Here is a 23,343-nt window from a genome sequence, read left to right on the forward strand (position 1 = left end):
ATGATAAAAGCAACAAAATGTCGCTTAACTTTCTAAAGCTTTTCAACTTCCTGTTGGTGATCACCACAACTGGTTGAGACGTTAAGAAGGGTTTGTTTGGCAGCACCCATTGGTTTGGAAAAGTCTGAAGAAAGATGTTTGTACAAAAAAAGAAAGCCTTTAGAAGCAAAGTTCGATGGTCAAATCAAGCTAAGACAAGCCAAGAGTTCCTTGGCCACAACGACCACAGCAAGGTTTGTTTAGAGGAGAACAAGAACACTGTACCAACTGTTAAGCATGGTGGTGGTAGCATCATGCTCTGCTGCCAGCAGAACTGGTATATTGCATCAAATTGATGGAATAATGATATTTCATCATACCCTCAAACCATCAGCTATACGGTTAAAATTTGGTCATATGGGTGTTCCGACAGGACGATAACCCCAAGCACACATCAAAGGTGGTTGTTAAATAGATAAAGCAGGCTAACGTTGCATTTTTAAAAGTCTTGATCTCTATTTTACTAAAAATATGTGGACAGTGCTAAATTGGTGTTTAACTGAACTCTACCGATTGAAATTCTTGAATTTTCGGAAAAGTGGTCAAATATCCAACCAGAATTCTGCCAGAAGCTTATTGATGTCTACTAAAAGCATCTGGTCAAGACGGAAGTTGCGTAAGGACATTTAACCGAATGTTAAGTGTGCTATGTATTTCTGACTCTGTGTTGACTTTGGAAAAAAAAATGAAAATGTAAAGGTTTTAATAATAAAAAAATAAAAAAGTTTTGTTCCTGTTAAAGATGTATGTCCTACACTCGCAATTACTCTGCCACAGAAAAAGAACAGGTCAAAGAAATCACTGAAATAATGAGCATTATATCAATATTATATTCCAGTAAACCTGCTGCCAAGTAGTGTTTAGGAGGGCAGCCTGGAGGTGTTGTCTCTTACTATTACTACTTTCACTAATAGTACTGTGAATACTAGTAGTATTTGTAGATTCAGTGAGAACAAACTCTGAGTGCAGGCAGGTGGACTAAAATATGTAATTTACCGCCCAGCACATAATGCAGTTCTTCACTGTAGACACATCCAGCATAAAACTATATAAATACATAATTCCCTTCCTGTCAGGTTAACATTTACAGTTGAGTGCTGTCATTTCCTTGTTGTTGTTTTTTGTAGAGCATTATTAGCACACAGTACCAGAATTGAGGAAGCACACTCTCAATAAGCTGAACACTGCAAAGCTAAGCTGAAACAGAACTATCATGGTATATTTGGAAGAAATCTTGATGTCAAACGGTGTAAATCTGAAGAGCCAAAACCAGTATTTATATATTAATGCTCTCATTTCTGCTGTAACGTGGTCTATCCCTACAGTTAGGTTGCACTCACAGTACAGAGTGGCTGTAGTTTATGTATATAGTGCTAACATCACTGCACTGCTGTTCTATAGGAATCAACTATCCACCAGAAATGACCACAAGAAGGAATCAGAACAAAGGACATGGTACGCTGTGTATGCTTTCAGATTTATTGAAGAAGTAAGATATCAAGTGGTACCATTTTACCACTTCAAAATGTACAACAAAATTGCAACATTTATTTCTTCAATCAGGATACAAAAATACACATCTCAGTGACTTCCATATTGTAATAAATAGTTAACCATGCATCTACGATAAGAAGGCACAGAAAACAGTCACTTAGTAGTCATAAAAATTACCAACTACTTTACCAAAAATCATCCAGATATCAATACAAGTGACTACTGTAACATTATATCCCAATGGTGAAAACACATACACATCAGTTGTTTAACCTTAATAAATATGCAAATGCTGTATATAGCTATACACGTAGTATTTAAAAATGAAACTGTGCCATTGTAAACACAATGTAAACAAAGGAAACTCACATCGCACATCTCTTAATAGGATCATGTCAGCAATATGCAATCCTGCTCTACAAATTTCTCATGTGAATTGGATTTGAAAAATCAGGCAGTATACAGCTTTATGTACACCATCTAAAGATAAGCCCAAGCTTCTTGCTTTTGCCTGATGCCTTATCATAAAAAAACACTCCTGTTCTGGTGGGTACACTCTAGAGAGCTCGTTCAGAGACAGATACACGCAGAAGGTGTGCAGATGAATTCGCTGCAGCATGAGAGGAAGACTGCACTTGGGGATCTGAGCAAAATGAGAGCAAAAAAAAAGAAGAAAAAAAAAGACACCACACAGAGGCACCGTTATATTGAGGTCAGTCAACCTGCTACAGTTTATAAATGGTAACACTGTAAGGCCAGATCTTCAGGGGTTATGACGTGAAGCTATCCTTAAATCTTTTGCGGCGCGATGCGCAGAAGTCACCCTTCCTGAAAAACTATTACTGGCTTTTCACTTCACATCTAACAGCATCTATGGCACTATGCCTTGTTAACACTGAAACTTGTGGTGCAGGTTTCCAGAGTGAAATGACTTGTAGAGTCAACTGACATTTTGTACTGGTATCTTTGGTAATGACTCTAGCCAACTGGGGAGATTCATTTTCTCACTGGAAAAATACAGTCTTTGACTCCTTTCAAAGGCAATGCATATCTGTTTACGTGGAAAAACCAAAGCAAATAAAAACACTACATTCAGTTTTTAATGGCAAAGCATGCATGTTAAGAGTGAAGACTGATATTCTCCAGAAATGGACCTAGTTGGTTAAGATATTTAGAGTGGGCCATTCCAACTCCCATTCCTCCTGAATCATTTGGTCAACGGCCAGTTGTAAACACATCTAGGCACGTTTACACACTCCAGTCGTTCTTGTGGAGTTAAGGAGATAAAGAACACCCAAATCTAGAGCCAGTTTTGAATGGAAAACCTGCTGCAGCCCCTCTTTAGGACATCTGCGCCCCCTTTGTTTACTTGGTAATGTGTCAGTGGTTCTCATTTCCGGTTTGCTCTGATTTTCTGAGTCTTTGTTACTTGATGAAGATTCAATGCAGGTGGAAAAGAATGTGTCAGTTAGAACGTGGCTGGGACAGGTGTGATCTGACACCCTCTAGGGGGAGATTATGATAAGACCATTATAAACCCATGGGGAAACCTACATGTGCTCGTGATCTCTTGATTTACAGGACTTGATCAAAGCTAATGGGTGAAAAATCTCCACTGCAATGACAATAAAAGAGGCACAGCAGGCAGTTCTGCCCGTTTCATAGTGAGAACATCCAGTTGTCTAGCAAATTATCCTGGAAGCACAGTTTAGTAGATATGTCTGACAATTTGCCTATGGAAGATTTGATGAATTTGGAAAGAGTTATGGTGTGGTAAGTCTGTCCACGAGAATCGAAAAAGGAGTGCATGAACTGGTTTTTGTTTTCCATGGAAAAACGTCACATAATAAAACTTCGTCGAGAAGAAAATGTATCAAAATAAATACAATATTGCACCTTCAAAAGATTACAACAGCACTTAACATATAAATGTGATTACTAAACATCAGAATAGTTCACATCGTTATCATGGTGCACTATACACAATCAAATGTGTAAGCTCAATATATCAGGTTAGCATTAATCTATACAAACCATTTATCTATACAAACAGTTCCAAGATATGTACAGTGCATATATATTAACAAACAAAACTTCACTTATACTAGTATACCCTGTAATGCCATCCACTTAACAAACTTTAGTTCTGGGTATCCTATCAAACTTACATTTTATCCCTAAATGCAATTTAAGGAGCGACAGTCATGAGAAACCTACGCATAGTTGCAGATCAACTGCAATATCTAATGCAGAAAATAAGTCTCCTATTCTGAGTAAAATAGATAAATGCTGAAATGTAGATTCAGAGTCAGTAGTGCAGAGGCGACTCCATTTTTCAGATCTACTGAGAATTTCCACCCTAATATTCGGATCCTTACAATCAGTACTAAATGTAAAAAATTCTACGAAATTTGGGGGAAATGATACCTAAACGTACTGTTGAGCGTTAACTGTTAAAGCACAGGTAAATGCTAATTTCTACTGAACCTGGGGGAAATTATATGTCAAAGGACTGTTAAATGTTAACTGTAACCTAGTAACCTACTGTATTTGGGGCTAATGAGACTTAACAGTACTACACGATACTGAGTTTGGGGCTAATGAGACTTAAAAGTACTACACGATACTGAGGTTGGGGCTAAAGAGACTTAAAAATACTACACAATACGGAGTTTGTGGGAAATCTTAAGCAGAAAAATCATTTTTTTAAATCAACAAAATGTTTTGGCCACATTCACTTTGGTACTGTTTTTACAACAAACTGATATTTGCCTTATTTAATGTGCTAATCAGATCTAAATCATAGGCTTCCTACCAATAAAGCACATTTTACAATAAATATGGCACATGACACTGCTCTTTGACACAGAGGTTTCATGCAAACAAATAAATAGAAATAAAACAGTAGTCTATTATTAAGACCACAGGGATTTTTCAGTAGTAACAAATGGCATCATACTAAAGTCATAGAAAACTTGTTCAAGTGTTAGTTTGTACAATAAAAAACAAGACACTAATCATGCAGTGAAATAGATACCGGAATCAAGCATAAATAACATGCATCAGAATGTCACTGTTTTAGGAACCCCCTTTTTAAACCTTTTTTCCTGGACTGCAAACTACTTCGCTATGATTGCCCTTTGATTGCAATGCTTCAGCAGCCGTTTTCCTGTCTCCTTAAAATGTAAACAGTGCTGTCGAAAGAAGAATATTGCTGACACATCATCTCTCCCCATCCTTTTGTAGCCATCTACCGCAAGGCAAAGAGCCAGTGAGCTATTACAAGGCCTTACTTCACCCACAGTGAACACTTTATGGAAGTCCTGTTTTGCTACTCTTGACTCTTTTAAAGATGCCAGAAGTTGCCTCTACAATGAGAGTTGCATACCTGATTGTGCCATTAATGCAGAATGTAAAAAATGGCTTTTTTTGTTTGTTTGTTTGTTTGTCTGTAAATCTACCACGGTCTACATCATTCTACCGCTACTGTCTCTTTTGGCACCAGCACTCGCTCTAAAACAACACATTCTCAGGTTCTCTAAAGCTATGCTTAAACAACGGGAGAAACCTCTCGATACTGAGCTCATCCAGACAATGGAGCTCAGTGAAACATCCGCTCCTGATGAAAGGAACACGTGCGTGCTCAAGCCTCACAGGTCCACCATGGCGCTCTTAGCCAGGTCCTTAGTTCCCTGGAGAATTCTCTTCATATGACCCACCTTCGAGATCCCCAGATCCTGTTGAAACGACCACACAAACATTTGCTGAAAAGGATATATTTAGTCATCAGGCATCAGTTATATGTACAATGTACAATTTTTGTGCTCTGAGAAAAAAACCCGAAATCTGCTACATGATCAGAGTAATTTGAACCAAGTAAAAATGAGGATTAAATATTAAATCTGTTAAATTACTGATGGGGTGGTTTACTGGACAAGGATTAAGCCCTAGTCTTGGACTACAAAGCATTCTGAAAGGAGATTCTCCATGTAGTCTCGGACTTGATATATGAATTCAAGATGTTATACATTGTAATTGATGATTCTATATATATATAAATTGATTATATATAGAGATTATATATATATATATATATTGATTATATATGTGTGTGTATCTTAATAAAGCACTAATATCAATTAAAGCTTGTTCCTCGCACAGTTTAGTCATTTCTACATTTAGGTTCTACTAATGGTGTATTGCTTGCAAAGTGTTGCTTTAGGGGTATTCAGTGCTCTTGTAGTATTTCAAAAGAATCAAAAGGGACACTAGCTGAGGATATTCTGAGAGAATGACTGACTGTAAGGATCTCCTAAATGCCATACATATTTTACAGTTACAGTTTTTAACCATGCTGAAAACATAGGGATGTAGCTTTGTTAGATATAACTCATCTAACAAAGCTACATCCTCATAATTTCCCCATGTTTAAAAACTGTATTACTGAACTAGAATCTTACCAATCAATCAATCAATAGTACATTTTGCCAAGATCAGTTGAACAATTTCAATATATTGCACATTAAAAGATTGGAATACATTTATTAAATATACTCATTTTCCCAATATCCACCAGGACAGCCCAATAGACAACATGGGGGTTCTTCCATATAAATGATAGGGACATCTGAAATGAGGGGGTGGGGGGTACAACAAAGAATAAAAATGGCACAGTCCAAGGAACACTTGTTCTGTCCTTTTACTTCTAATGTATATATGATACATCACCATTGTAGAATTATCATATAACATATTTACCACAAGTAACAGATGACAACATATAATCATTCAACTCCACATTAATAACTCTGAAGAATGCTCAGGTCATGTTGACAATGGAGTTGTAAATCGGGTGCACTGTCTTACTGGTGCGTGTGTGATCCGTGATGTCTCCAATGACTGCTTTTAGCATTCATTCAATCATTAAAGGGTTCTATTACCAATTACACCATACTTGAGTTCATTCCAGCTACGGGTTTGCACTTGTTATGTAAGTTCATCTAAGCTTTGCTTGTTCCTGCTAGTGTCATTTTGCCTCATCGTGTGAGAAAACACAGGCGCACACACACTTTTCTCACTGTACTCAAAAAAAAAATAAATAAAATGAAATAACACAAACAGAAGCATGCTGGTTCACAGCTGAGCTCTTCACACCAGTGGAGTTGTCCGCCACACAACAGTAGTTGATGCACATGTGTCACACCATGCTGCAGGTGCAGTCACACTTCTTTTTTTTTTTTAGCTTTCCCCCTCACCACTTTTTTTTATCCCCTTTCACTATTTGACTAGTCTACATCTCAGCGCTTCCAAAGCCTGTAAGCATGTCAGGGCCACAAACGGTTAGTTATGTAAGTAGGTTCAAGTCTCAAACGACACTTGCACAGAGGAAGCCAAGCAGAGCAGTGCAGCACATAATAGCAAACAGGGGTCAGGTCAAAAAAGACAGAAAAGATACAGAGAGAGAAAGAGAGAAAGAGAGAGATAGAGAGAAGGTTCTGATTTGTTCTTAGGGACATTGTGAGGCACGTAAAGGGCGGGACGGGGGGGGTGTGTGTATACCTTCAGGTCCCTCCTCTCCAGGTGTAGGAGCTCTGAGCCGCGGATGTCGTGCCGGATGAAGGTGTCTTTGTACTCCCCCAAGCTGAGCTGCTCCAGCCAGGCGCCCACCTCCTCAGTGCCCCACCTCTGAACTACACAAGTCAAGAGCGAGAAGCCCCCTTCAGTCTCCGAAAACCCCCGCACACACGCGCAGGACACAAGCAGAACAGGGTCAAGGCCAAAATGGGTTGGAAATGAAAAAAAAAAAACAACAACAACAACCACAAAAGAGGGAAGAGGGGGGATCAAAACAGAAAGAGAAGAAACACAGAAAGGAGTGGCAGCGGCAGCTGGCAAAGAGAGGGTTAAACAGGTTCGCTCTCGGTAAAGGTCTCTGGTCACTGGCACACCCAGAGGACTGTTTCTTTTTTTCTGGCATGCAGGTTATCACAGTGGGACATCCACCACCGCATTCAGAGCAGACACAGGAGACAGGAGATAGAGGAAGAGAGAGGAAAAATGAGAGAGAGAGCTAGAGAGAGAAAGGAGGACGGGAGAAAGGAGGACGGGAGGCTGAAGCCTGTGCACCCTAAATGCTGTACATCTGGCCTTTGCACCATGATTCGAAATGTCCTGTCCGAGAAAGCCATATGCTGGCTCATCCACGAGCAGGATGCCACGCTTCAGAGATACCTTATCAATATCAACTAAAGCTTAATGTACCCCGAAACACAGAAGCACATGTAAAAACAGTTACGTGCATTTCCTATGCACCTGTAGCAGTGAATGGTTTGCTCACCTGTAAAGAATATATTGTCGCATTTCTATTGGTCCAATCCTCATGATGTGCATTTACACCACTTAAAGGACAGTTGGCTCTTTCATACAGGGTAACAGTAACAATAAAACTGGGATGCGTGTTCTTTTGCTACAACAGCAACAATATCTATCCGACTGAACTAGCTATTAAATTACTGCCATGTACATTTCCAGTGGTTCCAATAAGTCCAATGGTTTCAGCATCAAATCTCCTAAAATGTGTCCCCACATACAAATAAGAAAGACCTGCTGATATATCTGTATATGCAATATAGTGGTTTCCCTTCTGTGAGCTGAGCCTTGGTTTGTGCCTACTGTTCATGTGTGGACACATGGGACTGTATCTGACTCACAGGACGACACCATGAACAGAGGAAAGTGCAGGATGCTCATGGATGGTTGGGTAGAACTGAGGACATCACAGAACACAGAGAACTCTTGGGGGTGGGGGGTGTAGATGCTACGTGGAGCTCTGTGTCAGCAGACAGGCCACACAGCATTGCCATAATGGCCGAAGGAGGTCAGACACGTCATCCTTTAACAGAGCACTGGGATGCTGTGTTACCCAGAAACACTTACAAAATAAAAAATGCTCAGGATTCAGTTTTTGTTCTGGCAAGACTCAGCAATATGGCATTCTTGTCTATTTCAAAACATGATGTGGGAACACAACACACGGCACTCCATGAATGCAACACGCCATCCATGAAAAATGTTTGCGTTCTGTCCAACGTCAGAACACCCACGCAACTCTTACCTGACTGTGGACTGGACTTCTTCAGGGCCTTCTCCTTCTTGAACTTTGGCACGATGCGGAACATGCCGCTGCGGCTGTTTCTCTTGCCGTACTCCAGGGAGTGGTCCTATCACACACGACAGAGACCTTTTCACTCTTTACAGTGGTAACATCTGAAGCCAGCACCTTCACGGTCACACACTCGGCCAAGAGCTGGTGTTAAATACATGGCTAAAAGCTGACTCCACAATAGTCCGCTTGATCTCACCTCCTCGTCGTTGGGCTGCAGGATGTGGTAGAGCCAAGGAATCTCAGCCAGCTTGCCCAGCTCCACCTCCACACTCTGCAGAGCGCTGGACAGCAGCTCCTCCTCAGGGGGGTCCAGTTGCTGTAGGATACAAAGCCCACAACGTGAGCCTTTGCCAAAAATCACACATAGCGTAGCCATAGACTACAACCAGCATGCCAAGGTAAATGGTGGAAATCTTCATCATTTCAATCATGCACAGTGACAGTCAGGGGGGCAATTCTTTAAAAAAGAGGCTCTGCTGTAAGAAGCTAAAAGTTAACACAACTTTTGAAACGCCCTTACCAATGACACCCGTCCTACTAGGAGGGACTCAGTCTCATTGTGCAGGGCCTTCACTGTGCTTGCCACTTCAATAGCTGTGTTCCTGGTCAGGCTCTGAAAAAAGAAGACCATCTGATTAAAACACTCCAACGGAACATCTGTGTTTCCAAAGTCCAGTCTTTGAGCTACCCTTAAGTGCACAGTCAATGATGGTATGATATTTTAGTCATATTTCTCACTGTAGAATATAAAATAAAAATCTTTTTTCTGTATTTAAGGATCTCTTGAATCATACAGTAATCAGCTGCATCTATTTGGAGTGATTGGATTTTATCTGATGGGTGGTTTGTTGCCCTGGGAAATTGAACAGTCCAGTCTTGCCACTGTCAGAATGGCCAACAATAAATGCTGCTTAGCACATCGGATTCAACTCAAGAAGGGTTGATAATCCAGTGCACACTTCATCAGCACTTAAAACCGCATGACCGCAGTTGAATCTATGCTCAAATGTAGCTGTTAAAAATGAACATAGTTACATGAAAATAAATATGACTAAATATCACTGGGGTTCAAACTCTCAAGCTTCTGTTTATAGACTTAACAGTTAGTCCATCATGCTGCTCTGGAACACCTCCACACATCTTCCATTGTATTATGTGAATGCTGTAATGTGTGCCGTGTCTGCTACCACAAACTCTCCCCCTTGTCACTGGAGGTCGCTATTGTGCAAGTAATCGCTACGTGTTAAACGCTTGTTTCGAGTCAGGGTCGTTGGAAAGCTTTTTAAGGACTGTGTTTGCCTCTGTTCCTTACAAAGTCTTGGTTGTTATTTCTCTCAAGTCTAAGAATTATATTTTCCTATTTGTGGTCCCAGTTTTCGACTCTGGATTATTTGTTAACTTGTAAACAGAAGATTTTCACCACAATTACTACTGACTGTAATTTTCTTTTCAACTTTCATTTTCCACCAAGCCATGTTTGTAATTTCACTGTTGCTTCAAGTGGTAATTAGGTTCAAGATGGGCATATATTTTTGATCATGATATTCAAACTGGAATCTCAACTATAGTATCTGTTGGATGTTGTTAGGGTATATTATACGGGTTAATTTTTATCATTTTATCATCAATTATTATCATATATATATATATATATATATATCTGTAAGTCCGCTTTCTCCAGAGTGTTTCTGTACTTTTTTTTCACCTGTTTAAATAATCTTGAAGATTTTGGAGACACGCCATTTAATCTGGTTCTTTTCCTGCTTCTGACCAAATGGTGATCTGTCAATATCCTTTCAATAAAAACCTCCTTTCTCCTCACAAGAGCACACTTCTGTCTAGTTTACCTCAATAACTCCAGCAAATCAACATTTCCATTTACTCACTAAAGTACTGAAATAAGGGACACAGAATTTGGAATATTATCTGGTCATTTTTAATGAAGCTTTTGACTAAGTATCTGGCATAGACCCACAGAAATGTTAAGCCGCTGTTCTTGTCTCATCTTAAAAAAAGCACAATGTTGACAAACATGCACAGTGTATAGTGCCTGAACTGTCTTAATTACTATTCGGGTCAGCTGACAGTCTGTGATAACAGAGATTAATCACTAAATAGATATACTGCACTATTCTGCTATCATAAGAATATCAAATACATAATTACACTCTTTTTAGATATCTGAATACTACGTTTTAAATGCGGACATTCAAATGGTGATTAAACACTGTACTACAGACCTGACTTACCTCAGGGAACTTGGGGTGAGTTTTGTTGATGGCGTGCGATGCAGCATTAACAGCGTGAGCTAGCTCTTGCTCCAGAAGCCCGTTGGTCTTGGCAGCCTCACAGATCCTGGTGATGAGTTCCTCAGCGGCACGGGCACACATCTGGATGAGCGTGGCCTCCTCCTCAGTCGCCAGGTCCACGGAGTGCTGAGGGTACAGGTGCGGCCGCAGAGGAGGCTTGTCATACTTCAGCTTGTCCTCCCATGACTTCAACGTGTTCTCAAATGCCTGTGACGAGGGCAGAAAGCTTCAGTGATAAAGATGCACAAGGGTTGAGTACAATGTACTGTGAAAGGTATTCATGCGCATATAAACTAACACCCACCCTGTCTCTGGTCAGCATCTGGGCCCGGTTCTTGTGTTGGATCTTGATGACTCCAGGAGGCTGGATCCAGGCTTCTCCATCCACTTGAATAGGCACTCCTTCATCTCCCAGGATTGTAATCTTTACTGTGCGACACTAAGGCATTAAGAGGAGTTGGAGAAAAGGGTAGTATGTCACTATAGGAAAAATCTGAGTGTTGCAGTATACAGTGGCTATCACACAAAAACCTTGTGTCTTCAAAATGGCTTCACAGAAAATGGAAATAATTTCTATTTCTACTGGCATTTCTATTGGTCTATTCATCCTAAAGTTCTGACACCGGCACTTGTAATTGATGTAGAATGCAGCAGCATGGGTTGTCTTCAATGTTTTTATGTTCAGTCATGTAACTCCCCTGCTGCGATCTCAGACCTGCTGCCTGTATCAGATTCAAAGCCCTGACCCTGGACCAGCCCCTTCCGTACTTGATGGCAGTAGTCAAAAGCTGATCTATACCAAGAGCCCTTTGAGCTTCAAGTACAGCTCGGCTTGACCCGCCATCCTTTAGCATCCACGGAAGACAAGCGTCCAGGCTTACTTCTGTCCTGGCACCAAAGTGGTGGAACGAACTTCCCCTGGGTGTCTGTTTCAAGGTGTACTTCAGCAGAGTGTAGTGCAGTTGAGTATTGTGGTCTCCATACTGACTTTTCTATTTAGTAGCGTCTGAGGTATCTTTTGGATACTAGCCGATAAAAACTAAGGATAGTGAAGCACTTTTGTAAGCCGCTCTGGATAAGAGCATCTGCTAAATGCCTTAAATGTGCAAATGTAAATGTGAGGGACAAACTCACGTAATGTCAAAAACCTCAAAAACAAAGATACAGAGGTTTTGCATGACAGCTACACACACACACAAACACAGAGAGAGAGAGTACTGAACATTATACGTGATGGAGTGACAATTATAAGCACTGTAAGGCTCACCTGGGCTATGCGATGATGCTGGAGCTTGATCACTCTAGACACCGCCATTTGCATACTTCCAAACACAGCAACCACTTCCAAGATTTTATCATCAAATGATGGAGCACAGAATATCTAGTACATAAGAAAAAAAAATAAGAATGAATTGAATGAATCCATGCATAATGTCTGTAAGACCCACTCACATGCATTTTTGTTTCCATTTTTTCTGTACAGATTTCCTTGACTACCACCAGAAGGCCATTCACAAACACTAGTTAAATACCATAAGGGACTAAAGCAATTATCACTGACAGTTCTGCTGCCTCTGTCCCAGCAGTTAGTGCACTTCATACGAAAATAACCTACACGTCCAGCATTGACACTGGCTCAACAGATGACGTTTTTGGAGCAGATCCACTGGATGTCCTGTTCAAGATCACAGGCATGTCAGTGCTCTTTTGCTCCGGCCTGCTTATGTAACCGAGCCTTGCAGAGTCCTGCCAGAGTCCAGTGTAACCCCTCATGCTGGGGCTGGACACAGGGGAGGCCTTTCATTCCACAGCCAGCTAATAAACCAGCCATGAGAAGCTTGTGAGCCGCACACAAAAGCTAAATACCAGAGCAGGTTTACAAGGTTCCTCTGAGACAGTTGTGTTCTCCATGCCATTGCAGATCACCAAATAAATAACTAGAAGATTGCACTTTAATTCTTTATGAAATCATGGTGCCACTTGGAGCTTACAGTGTTTTCATGTACAGGTACAAAATTAGCAGAGTTTGAATTTACAGGACAAACTATAGAAACCAAAAACAGGCACGAAGGGAAGCAAATTCCCTGTCAAAAATCTCTCTGACCCAACCACTCGCAAACACATTATATATACAAAAGTATTTGGACATCTGCTTATTCATTGTTTCTTCCGAAATCAATGGTATTGCTTTGGCTGAAGTATCTGTCTCCACTGTCCAGTGAAGGGTTACTACTAGATTTTGGAGCATTGCTGTGATGATTTGATTGCATTCAGCGACAAGAACAAAAGTGAGGTCAGGATGTTGGATGACCGCCACCCTAACACATCTTCAATTCCCCAACTTATCCCAAACGTACTGGATGGAGCACCATCCATCATTCCAGAGAAGCACAGTTCCATCACTCCACAGACCTAAACTATACTCCTCCAGCCCAAGCCTGGCATTAGGCATGGTGCCGATAGGTTGATGGTTCTCTGCTTCAGAGTGTCCTGTTCTATGGGCAATACTTCCTCACAGGGACTAAACAAGCTGTGCATGTGCTTTTGCACATCTGTGTCAGCAATGGGTGCATCTTAAAGTAGCTGAATTTGTTCATTAGAAGGGGTGTCCACAAACATTTGTACATAAAGTCTCAAAGATATTCCGCTTTTCAGCTTTCAGCTTTCCGTGTATTCGCATTTGGAAAACTATACATCCAAGACAATGCAGCCTATGCAGAGTTGCAGATGGCCAAATGTCATCAAGTTTAAAAGATTTTGAACAGCTGCTCATTTGATTTCCTTGCTCAGTTCTTTACACTGCTTACGAATATCTTCAAAATTAACTATATGAAATATAACCACAGAAACTGACATGTTGCTGCTTGAAGGGCATTATTGAGACTTTTTTTCAGTGAAATGAGATGCCAGTTCTAAATAACACTTGTCTGCCAGCATGTTGTCAATGGAAAATAAGCCACTAGCTCTCAATGTCTGTTACTCTGCACTCATATCTTTTCCAGATACGAAGATTCACTGGGATGAATTTACTAGAAATGCTTCCAGATCCGAAACATTCCACGAATTGAATCAGGATTACTTGTATGAAAGAGAAAATTAAACAGTAAACGGAAAGAAGTAGAGTTAATAGGGTCACTTACATCATCCTCTTTAGTGCCGCCCCAGAAGTTGGTTCCTCCGGCATAGCTGGGGATATTCAGCACAGCGATCCCCTGGAGACTGGGGAGCGGGATGTACTGTCCGTCACACTGCAAAACCCATCACACAACAATGAGGAACTCCGCTCTTCTCTTCAAAGTGGAAATGGGCAGTAAGCCATGAACATGAGCAACTGACCCCTAATGGTTCTCATCTGGACCATAAGGAGCACAAAAACAACTGCACTAAAGGTGACAAATAAGTTATGAGGGTACTGAAGTGTGACTAATTGTGATTTATGGTATAATCATTATAATTACTAATAAATTAGGCAAATAATGACTTCAAATATTTTCCAGAGGACGTGATCATATGTACTGTAATGGTAATTTACATACCTATGCACTTTCTGAGTTTGCACTGCTAACTGATATCCTGGATGCCTTACCTCTAACTGGACTTTCTGCTCCAGATTCTTGTAGGTCCTCTGCAGAAGCTCCTTGGTGCCCAAGACTCCATACCACATCATGTTCTTGGTCCGGCTCCTACCAAATATAACCCAAGGGAACAATGTAAACATGAAGATCGAGAAATGGCTATTAAATCTTATTCAAATATCCCAGGTGAGTGTAGGTCTGACTGCCTGACCTGCATTTTTCAGGATGCTCCTCACGCTTGTTGTTGAACTCCAGGGAGATCTTGGCGTCCAAGCCGATCCCAAAGTAGTTGTTCATGACACACTTCTCCAAATACCCCTCCCTACAGGAAAAGGCAAGACTCAGCTTGGTGTTTTTCACTACAGGACATAATATGTGAAAATAAAGAGATGAGTTAAAGACTCTTACAATGGATCCAAATCAGGGTCAATGAAAGGCGTGGCTCCAAATGGGTCGATATTGGCAAGCAACATCTTACTTATGATCGAGCTTCCAGCTATGGATGCGGCAAGGCCTGCACGCAAGCCTGAAGACCCACAGACCAACAGTGTTGCAGAGACAGTTTAGTAAAGTACGGCAATGGGCCATGCTGTTTAACTATATTCAAACCTTTAAATCAATACATGACGGAACAGTAAATTCTTTCAATAATAATTCAGCATTGATTAGTGTTCTCATACCTGGGCAGATAATGCGTGTGTTTAGGACAGGCAGGTTCTCCTTGCTTGTGGTGAATGGAGGGATGGAGAAGGAGCCACAGGACTGTGTGCTGCGACTTACACGCCTCTCTGTAGGCGAACAGGGCGACTTAGCCACTGCAGGAACAAAGGAGCATGGTTTTAACATCTAAGGCACACCTGCGGGGAATGGGCAGTCACTGAATAATTTATCACGCAATAAACAAAAAATTATAAAAATTGCATGCCACTGCTCTCTCACACACAACCGAAGGCAACACACTGGAGAGTCATGGGAGAACTGGAGTGTTTTCCGAGACAAACAACAAGACACAGAAAAGAGACTCTTGAACTCTTGAACATTGTTACTGGCAAAAGTGCTCTTCCAAGGCACAGCTTCACGGATGCTTAGTCATGAAGGAAGCCTTGCTTTTGCCTTACAGAGCCTTACTGCAAAGCATCAAAACTAGCCTAAATCACATAATTGCAATCATAGCAATTGGATTATGAACTATTCACAGGACGTCCAAAAGCAAAAAGGTACAGTATAAACATTAACAAACACTAACACATCAAAGGCTCCTAACAACAGCACAACAGCTGTGTGCTGGAGGATCAGCCAGGAACCCCTGGGGGACTGACAGCGGTCAGGAGAATACGCGCAGCCTTTCATTGTCTACTGGACACGTTCAAGCAGGAAGCTGACCTTTGTATAAACAGGAAGTGCCACTGTCCAGCACACAATGACAAGCTCCCTATAGAGACAAATATCGCACATAGCCTCTGGGATACACACACACACACACACACACACACACACACACTCAGTCCATAAACACTCCTGCCTAAAGCCTGTAAACAGATCACTTTAGCTCTGAGGGAAAAAGCTCACTTAGGGAAAAGCAACTTCACTAAGGAATTTCTTTAAAGGTCAGGAAGTGATTTTACATTTGTATTAAATCTGCAGTTTAGGGAAAGGAAAAAAAGGAATGAACGTAAATCTACTATGCTCAAAACACTTCTTCATACACACTACTGATAATGTCAAGGTATAATGGTCATAACGGGCTGTATACACTAGAGGGCAGCATCACTATCCTTTCAGTAGAATTGTTTTAACTGGGGATTATTTCTCTGACGTGAAACTCTCAGTCTGATATGTACTGATATGTACTGCTATGTACTGATAAGCCTGTGGGTTAGCGGCATTTGATAGTGTCAGGCAATGAACTGGTGACTTGTTGAGAGGGTGAACTCACAGGGCAGAGCCTCCAGTTCTTTAGTGTCCTCGTCCTTCTCGTTGTCCTTGTTTTCATCCTCTGTGTCCTTTTTGAAGTCTGTAGGAGACTGCAGATCTTGCTCATCTGTATGGGCATTCTGTTCATCCACCACTAGAAGACAGAAACAGCACATACACACTCAGCACTTCCTCCAACCTCTAGCTGAGAGTGAATGACAAAGTAATGGTACAAAATCTCTGCTCTAAGAACTGAACATGAAAACAAAATGATTTGCTGATACTGCTAAATTACTACTTGGTTTGCCCTTTTTGTACCACTGTATAAAATAAATCCATTTATTGTGTTTTTGTCACTGTCACGCATTTCTGTTTTACATTTTGACATAAACTGAATTGAAACTGGCCGTTTTACTTGACATTGTGTCAAAAAAGGGCTGCCCCGTTCTGTCTTGCCTGCCTGTTTTGTGTAACCATGTGCTCTTCAGCACATAGCTCTGTTTGTGTCTTGTCTGACCTAAGCCCCTCCTATTCATTAGTGTTCCCACCTGTGCCTTATCTGTAGCCACGCCCCTCGTTACTCCCAGGTGTTCCTTGTTGTTTCTCTGTATAAGTACCCCTTTGTTTGAGCATTCCCTTGTCTGGTGTTGTGCATGTTAACACTCTGTCTGTCTGTCTGTCTGTCTGTCTGTCTGTCTGTCTGTCTGAGCGTTTGGTTTGTTCCTCAGTTTGTAGCCTGTTTGTTCTGTTTTGTTTTCCTTTTTAATAAATACCTGCGTCTACCTCTGCCTCCACACTCCACACACTGTAACACCAATAGAAACGCTCTAAAACTTTTTTTTTAAGAAAGTTATGATGCTTTTAATAAAAGTATTGGTTTACTAGAAATTACATGGAACAAACATTTTTTTGCATTTTGGGCAAAGTTTTGATGGCATACCACAGCAGCCCTAGGGCAATCCCCTGAGGAGAAAACACATTTTTCACACTATTTTGCATGACGGACCGGCAGAAACAGTGAAACCACCATAATTGTTGTCTATTCATGCTTATTAATCATTAGTAGCGAATTTTAAATCTGTTGTTCCTGTAGGAGCTAAATGCTAGACTTTCCTAGACTTTCCAGTGAATACGTGACTAAGAATCATCTAAGAAAATTTAAGGCTAGAATCTGAGTTTTACGTTGATTGATTTCGGGGTGTGTGTTGGTGTTTAAGCTTGATCAGATATAAACCACATCTAATTATTTTATTTCTGCCATTATTTGAAGCACATTTCTTTGTGTCTGAAATGGCATAAATACACTAGGTCACATATACAAGTTTTGTTTAATTTGGTCAATTTAACTTTTTGGAGAAAAAGATTCATGTTTAGATTAATCGACTAATCAATAAAATAGGTTTCACAAATCAAAAATCTCACTGTTCTCATTCTTGTTACATTTGGTCATTTTTTCAGCCAACATTGCCAGTGACAATCTCCATGTGTGCCTACACTTCACCACTCTCTTCACTTGCTCTTCTTACTTTTCTCGGCCTGTTCGATGATCTGCCGCACTGCTTTCTTCAGGCTGTTTGCACGGAGCATGAGCTGCTCCCTTGGCCTAAAGAGCTTGTGTGGAGAGTCCTTTTCCGTCACATTCTCCTCCAGCTTCTCCTTCAGTTCCGTCAGGGACTCCTCACTCAGGTCCTCCTCTTCCTGCAGCTCCTCCTCCTCCAGCTCCTCCTCTACGATAGGTGGAGTGGTGAGAGAAGGGGGCCTCATGGCCTGGGCCTCTGTGTTCAGCGTCTGCAGCAGCAGGTCCAGCTTTTCATTTAGGATACCACACTGTGAGAGAAAAGACAAGTGCCAGCATGCAGGTAAATCAAAAGCTCAGAGTGTACAGCAAACCTTTTTTTTTATTTCAGAAGTAGCTCATTTTGTAATAGGAAGCTGGGAATGACAAGTGAGTCACTGCCCAGGAAAATCCTCTGAGAGGAAGTTGCTGCAAGCAAAATGAATGCCACTGTTTTCACGGCCGTTTCGCAAGTACAAAAATAATGCACAACGTCAGAGCTGACATGTGGGTGTGGCAGATATATTTTTGGTGTTTTTATGATAGTTGGTGCAGAGTGGCATAACAAAAACATGAGTAGAGTTAGAATGAATACATTATAAGCAGATGTTGATAGGAGTGCTACAGTGGTCTTTAAGCAAATCAAGGCTTCTTCCTATTTTTGTAACCCAATTCCCACCCAGTTGCGAAAGTGACCCAGTGAAAGGCTCTAAGCCACCACATCTTTTGAAATTGCAGCTAAATTGGCGTCACTGGGAAGAAAAGTCAAACATGCTTTGAGGAAAACACTAACTGCCAGTACTAAGTAGCTCTGTGCGGTGAGATGCAGAACCAGCCTGTGCGCCCCAAAAAAGTGAAGGCAGTTGGGCTCCCTGCAACTCCTGGGCAAGAATGTTGTGGCATCACCATCAATTGGCTGCAAAACTCGGGAGCCCCTCTCTATTTTAACAGCCGGATGTACATGGCAGAGGTACAGCTGCCTTAGTAGAAAACAGATGTATTCCATCCCTTCTATTATAAATAATTCAGTTGCCTATTTATATTGATGTGGTGATATAAATACTGTATGTTCATGGTATAAGAATAGGCACAAGCTTTTGTGTCTGTACTTGAAATCAGTAACATAAAATTTAGTGTTTGTGCTTGTGCAAAGAGTTGGGGGTTTTGGGAAGGCTGTAGTCTAAATGTAATTTTGGATCAAAGGCGGCTTAAAATAGAAATGAGGCAGTGGATTTTGAACGTTCTAAAAGCCCATGTTTAATCACTGTACTCATGTTGGCACAGGCATGTTCATTTTTAGCGCACCATTGGGCAACTGGACGAAAATGGGAGAAAAATATCCTCACACCTCAGTCCATTTACAATACCCCTGCCACAAAACTGAGATTGCATGAAAATACTCACAGTCTTAAGGCTGTGAAACAGATACATAAATACATAATAATATTAATCAATTTTATAACAAGATATTGTCCTTATGCAATTTTCAAACAAACAAATGATTAAATAACCTTGGTAAATTTAAGTAGTTTGCAAATATTTATGAATCATAACAAAATGATCAAGTAAAACCAGTGTTGGGAAATCGAACAATTCAATAATAAGTTCCTCAATCACATTAAATGAAATTGTTAAATGTAAAGTTAAATGATATTATAGATTATAGGTAATATATCTTTAACTCAAATGTATTTTACGCTATTCATTTGAAATGCATTTAAAGCATTGGTTTTAAACACAGATCACGTCTGATAACAACATTAAATATCTCAACCAGCCTTAAAACCATAGACACAACATCACTGGACAGTTCAATCATACCAATGTCAAAAAAGCAAACACGAGGCCACCTACACTCATGTAGGAGTGAGGGCATGTAGCAGCGCTTGTGCAATACGGTGACCTTACCTTCAGGGACATGCTTTCAGCCTCCTCTGTGTTTTCCATGCTCTTCTCATAGGACTTCCCCACTTTGGCTACAAAGTCTTTCACTGTTTCACACAGAATCCTAAAGAGAGTGGAGAGAAAGGTTCATTTCCACTCTTTTTTTACCATGAAGCTGAACATATGCACCGGATCATCCCTGTACAACACAGGTAGACTCACTTTGCAGAGGATATGACCACCGAGTTCTGATCCGAGTTGAGGATTTTTGTGAGATGAGCAGCGACTGAATCCTCATAATCCGTTATCTGAAACTAAAGACACGTAGCAGCATTACAGGCACATTATAGTCTACAGGGTACAGTTAATGTGAACACTGACTGTTCTGAATGACTGAGTAAATGATGTTTACAGAAAAACCTGGTAAGAGTCATTGGATGCTGTGTGTAGATGACGGTGTGTTCTGGTTGTTGGGAGCATGTACCTGGCAGTCCTCTGCCTCCTCAGGTGTGGCAGGGCAGCTGTGTTTGGGAGGTATTTTAATCTCATACGTCATTATACTCCACCTGTGAAAAGCAGAGAGCAGCTGCTCACTCAGCCAGAGCTGATAAAAACATGCATGACAGAACATCTATGTGGAGGCATCCCAGCAACCTGTTCGCTCAATTGAATTTTTCTGCAAACATTTCATTTGGGTTTGCAACAACAAGTATCTGCCGGGACTTAAATCTGCGCTGTGTAATTGGGTGGTGTGTCAGATAAAATGTCACAGTCCCAGTGTGGTTTTTAACACAGATCACGTCTGATAACACCATTAAATATCTAAACCAGCTCTAAAACCACTGAGACACTGCCTTTTTAAAGCATGAGGACACCTTGCCTGCTGTAAAATGTTTGATTTTCACTGTTACAATTACAGTAGGAAAAATATCTGGAAACATTCTTTTAATTTTCTACAAAATTTAGCCATTGCCAATTTTCCACTTACTGGCTAGGTCTCCTCTACGCAATGCCACCAGTGCTCAGAGGGTGAAGACTACCTCCGAGACACGTGAAGCCAGCTGACTGCATCGTTCTGAACTGCCAATAATGCAACATCACTGGACAGTTCAACACACTTGGAGGAGAACACTAGCAACATGCTGAGTGATGGAGAGAGCTTCACTGTGTATCGAACCTGAGAGCTTAGTCGGCTCCACCACATAGAAGTGCCATTTTATAATACTCAAGATATACATTATTTTTGAACAATTAGACAATAATCATTTTCTTAAAAAAAATCTGACTGGTTTAAATGCTTTTATTATATCAGCCAATAACAACAACCCACACTGTTATTAATGCTGGTGAATGATTGTGTACAAATAATTATTGACTTTTTTTGGGGCCATTCCCCATTGAGCAAAACCAAAAGAAGAGTTCAGTTTTTAGAATTTTGTTTTTACTGATAGGAATGAGACTAGGCAGCCATACATAGTCAAAAGAACTCAAATCTAGGACTGGAAACTGGCTTCAAGATCTTCCAGATCAAGATTTTTTCAGACCTGTGCCTTAGACAGCTGCACCACTAAGGAACCCAATATGAGTAAACCTCACTATTCAAATATAACACACCAATGTAAGCTGAACTAATGAATCTGAACCCACATACCACCATAGTTGTGTAAAATGTATCCGAAACATTTAGCTATAAAATGGATCCACTGCTTCTTTTTGAGACAAATAAGAAGTAGAACCTCCAGTACAGCCATTCAAAAATATTTAAGTAAATATTTAAGAGTTGTTTCTATTAATTTCATTTGAAGAGGTTTTATAATTAAACCAACAACCATATCAGTCATTACAGCACTGTTTAACTAATTAAAATGTTAACCATTAAAATGTCAAATACAATTGAATATCTGCCAGTATTCCTGGTTATTAAAATACTTAGCAGCTTAAAATCAGTATCTGTATCAGCCATGATAATTTCACTGGTTAGGCCCATACCGAGTGTTGAGGAGTGCTGACACAAACTGGAGGTTCTTGCATTACTCCAATGTTAGTACTTTAGTTGGTTTCCCTTCAGTTTTGTATGACATTTTTAATCAGATTTTGATTGAATAAAAAGTTGTTCATTTAAATCAAAACCAAATTAGAAAAGCTGAGCGTCCCCACACTTTTGACAGGCAGAATGCAGCCCTGAGCAGAGAATCGCAGAAGATAAATGAGCTGTGTGTTATGGCCCACATTCCTGTATCAGATAAAGGCCTGCTCAATGAAGTGCTATTTTACCTGCAAATCCTCTGCCGTGACATCTCTACTGTGTTCTACCTTGTTTATCTACGACTATCACAGAGCACAGATTAACCTCAAGACACTCCAGGAAGAGCTTCAGGTCGGCTTTATTTCTGCAGGCTTTAAGAGAAGGAAGGCTTCCTTACCTGTCCAGCATTTTGGTGCTGGCTCGCTCCAGTTTGGCCAGTATCTGAGGGAGCTGTGTGTCGTCATCGCACGATGGTCCCCAGCCAAGCACCCGCGCCAGATCATTCCCCGTGCCCAGAGGTAGCACGCCCAGCTGACACTGCCAAGGACATCACACACTCTCAATACACCCTTGTACACAGGCTAGTTACACCTTTCACTTAAACCCTTTGTTACAGAGTTGCAGTCATCACTAGCAAAATCACTAGCACACTGTCACTGTGTATTCAAAACAAACCCAAGTTTGCAAATTTCTGATTCCCACTCAGCAGCTTAGTAGAACAATCCATCCCAAAATGCCACCAGTGCTTGGAGTGTGAAAGTTAGCATGTGTTTTTCCAAGGTAAATGACCACATCTTTTTAAACGGCCGCTAACTCACAGTCACTGGACAATGCTAACTGCGTGTTCAGTAACACCAGCTAACAGATACCTGCGATTGACTAGCATTACACTCCTCTGAGTGATAGAGGAAAGGGCTGAGGCATCACCAGAGATCTAACCTACCATCTGGCAATGACAGAGCCAACAGCTAGATGGCCATTTAATTATTCTTTGAATTTGATTAAGTGGTTTTAAAAACATAAAAAACACACAGTCTTTACATTTCAGTCATGTGTTAAGTCGAATAAATTTGATGACACAAAAGGAAATCAAACCTAAATATATTTATGATGAATTATTTAATTACATCTCCCAACTAAAGGGCAGTGCATAGCAAGAGTTTGGGAAAACTAAGAAATGGAAAGGTAAAATCACACCCCCAACTACGCAATAATTTGTCAATATACAATTTAATACTCTAACATTCTCAAAACTTTCAATTTATGTAGGATTGAGACAGAGAGACAACATTAGAAACATGGTGAGAAAACAATGTGAGCTAAACCTTAAAAAATGATTTTTTTTCTGTGTTCGATCTGATGATTTTAAATTTCTCATACAC

At 40.6% G+C, this 23,343-nt stretch overlaps 1 protein-coding gene across 11 annotated transcripts in view; it reads right to left on the reverse strand.

Annotated features, from left to right (window-relative positions):
- Nucleotides 1-1,916: 1,916 nt before the first annotated feature.
- dgkh (diacylglycerol kinase, eta) overlaps nt 1,917-23,343 on the reverse strand; it is a 66,540-nt gene continuing 45,113 nt past the window's right edge. For 6 of the 11 annotated variants that reach the window (XM_072685956.1, XM_072685954.1, XM_072685957.1 and 3 more), the window contains 19 exons: nt 22,359-22,498; nt 20,420-20,501; nt 20,158-20,249; nt 19,960-20,059; nt 18,023-18,323; nt 16,519-16,650; nt 15,263-15,397; nt 14,991-15,108; nt 14,794-14,904; nt 14,594-14,690; nt 14,148-14,255; nt 12,275-12,388; nt 11,312-11,446; nt 10,939-11,214; nt 9,219-9,311; nt 8,895-9,014; nt 8,648-8,753; nt 7,093-7,223; nt 1,917-5,270 (listed from right to left, as the gene is read on the reverse strand). In XM_072685956.1, the coding sequence (XP_072542057.1) occupies nt 5,184-5,270; nt 7,093-7,223; nt 8,648-8,753; nt 8,895-9,014; nt 9,219-9,311; nt 10,939-11,214; nt 11,312-11,446; nt 12,275-12,388; nt 14,148-14,255; nt 14,594-14,690; nt 14,794-14,904; nt 14,991-15,108; nt 15,263-15,397; nt 16,519-16,650; nt 18,023-18,323; nt 19,960-20,059; nt 20,158-20,249; nt 20,420-20,501; nt 22,359-22,498 (2,478 nt within the window). In that variant the 3' untranslated portion in view covers nt 1,917-5,183. The remainder of the gene's footprint in view (nt 5,271-7,092; nt 7,224-8,647; nt 8,754-8,894; nt 9,015-9,218; nt 9,312-10,938; nt 11,215-11,311; nt 11,447-12,274; nt 12,389-14,147; nt 14,256-14,593; nt 14,691-14,793; nt 14,905-14,990; nt 15,109-15,262; nt 15,398-16,518; nt 16,651-18,022; nt 18,324-19,959; nt 20,060-20,157; nt 20,250-20,419; nt 20,502-22,358; nt 22,499-23,343) is intronic. The other 5 variants (XM_072685955.1, XM_072685959.1, XM_072685961.1 and 2 more) reach the window with 3 other exon arrangements.

The sequence above is a fragment of the Salminus brasiliensis genome, chromosome 8 (assembly GCF_030463535.1).
Source record: "Salminus brasiliensis chromosome 8, fSalBra1.hap2, whole genome shotgun sequence".
NCBI lineage: Eukaryota > Metazoa > Chordata > Actinopteri > Characiformes > Bryconidae > Salminus > Salminus brasiliensis.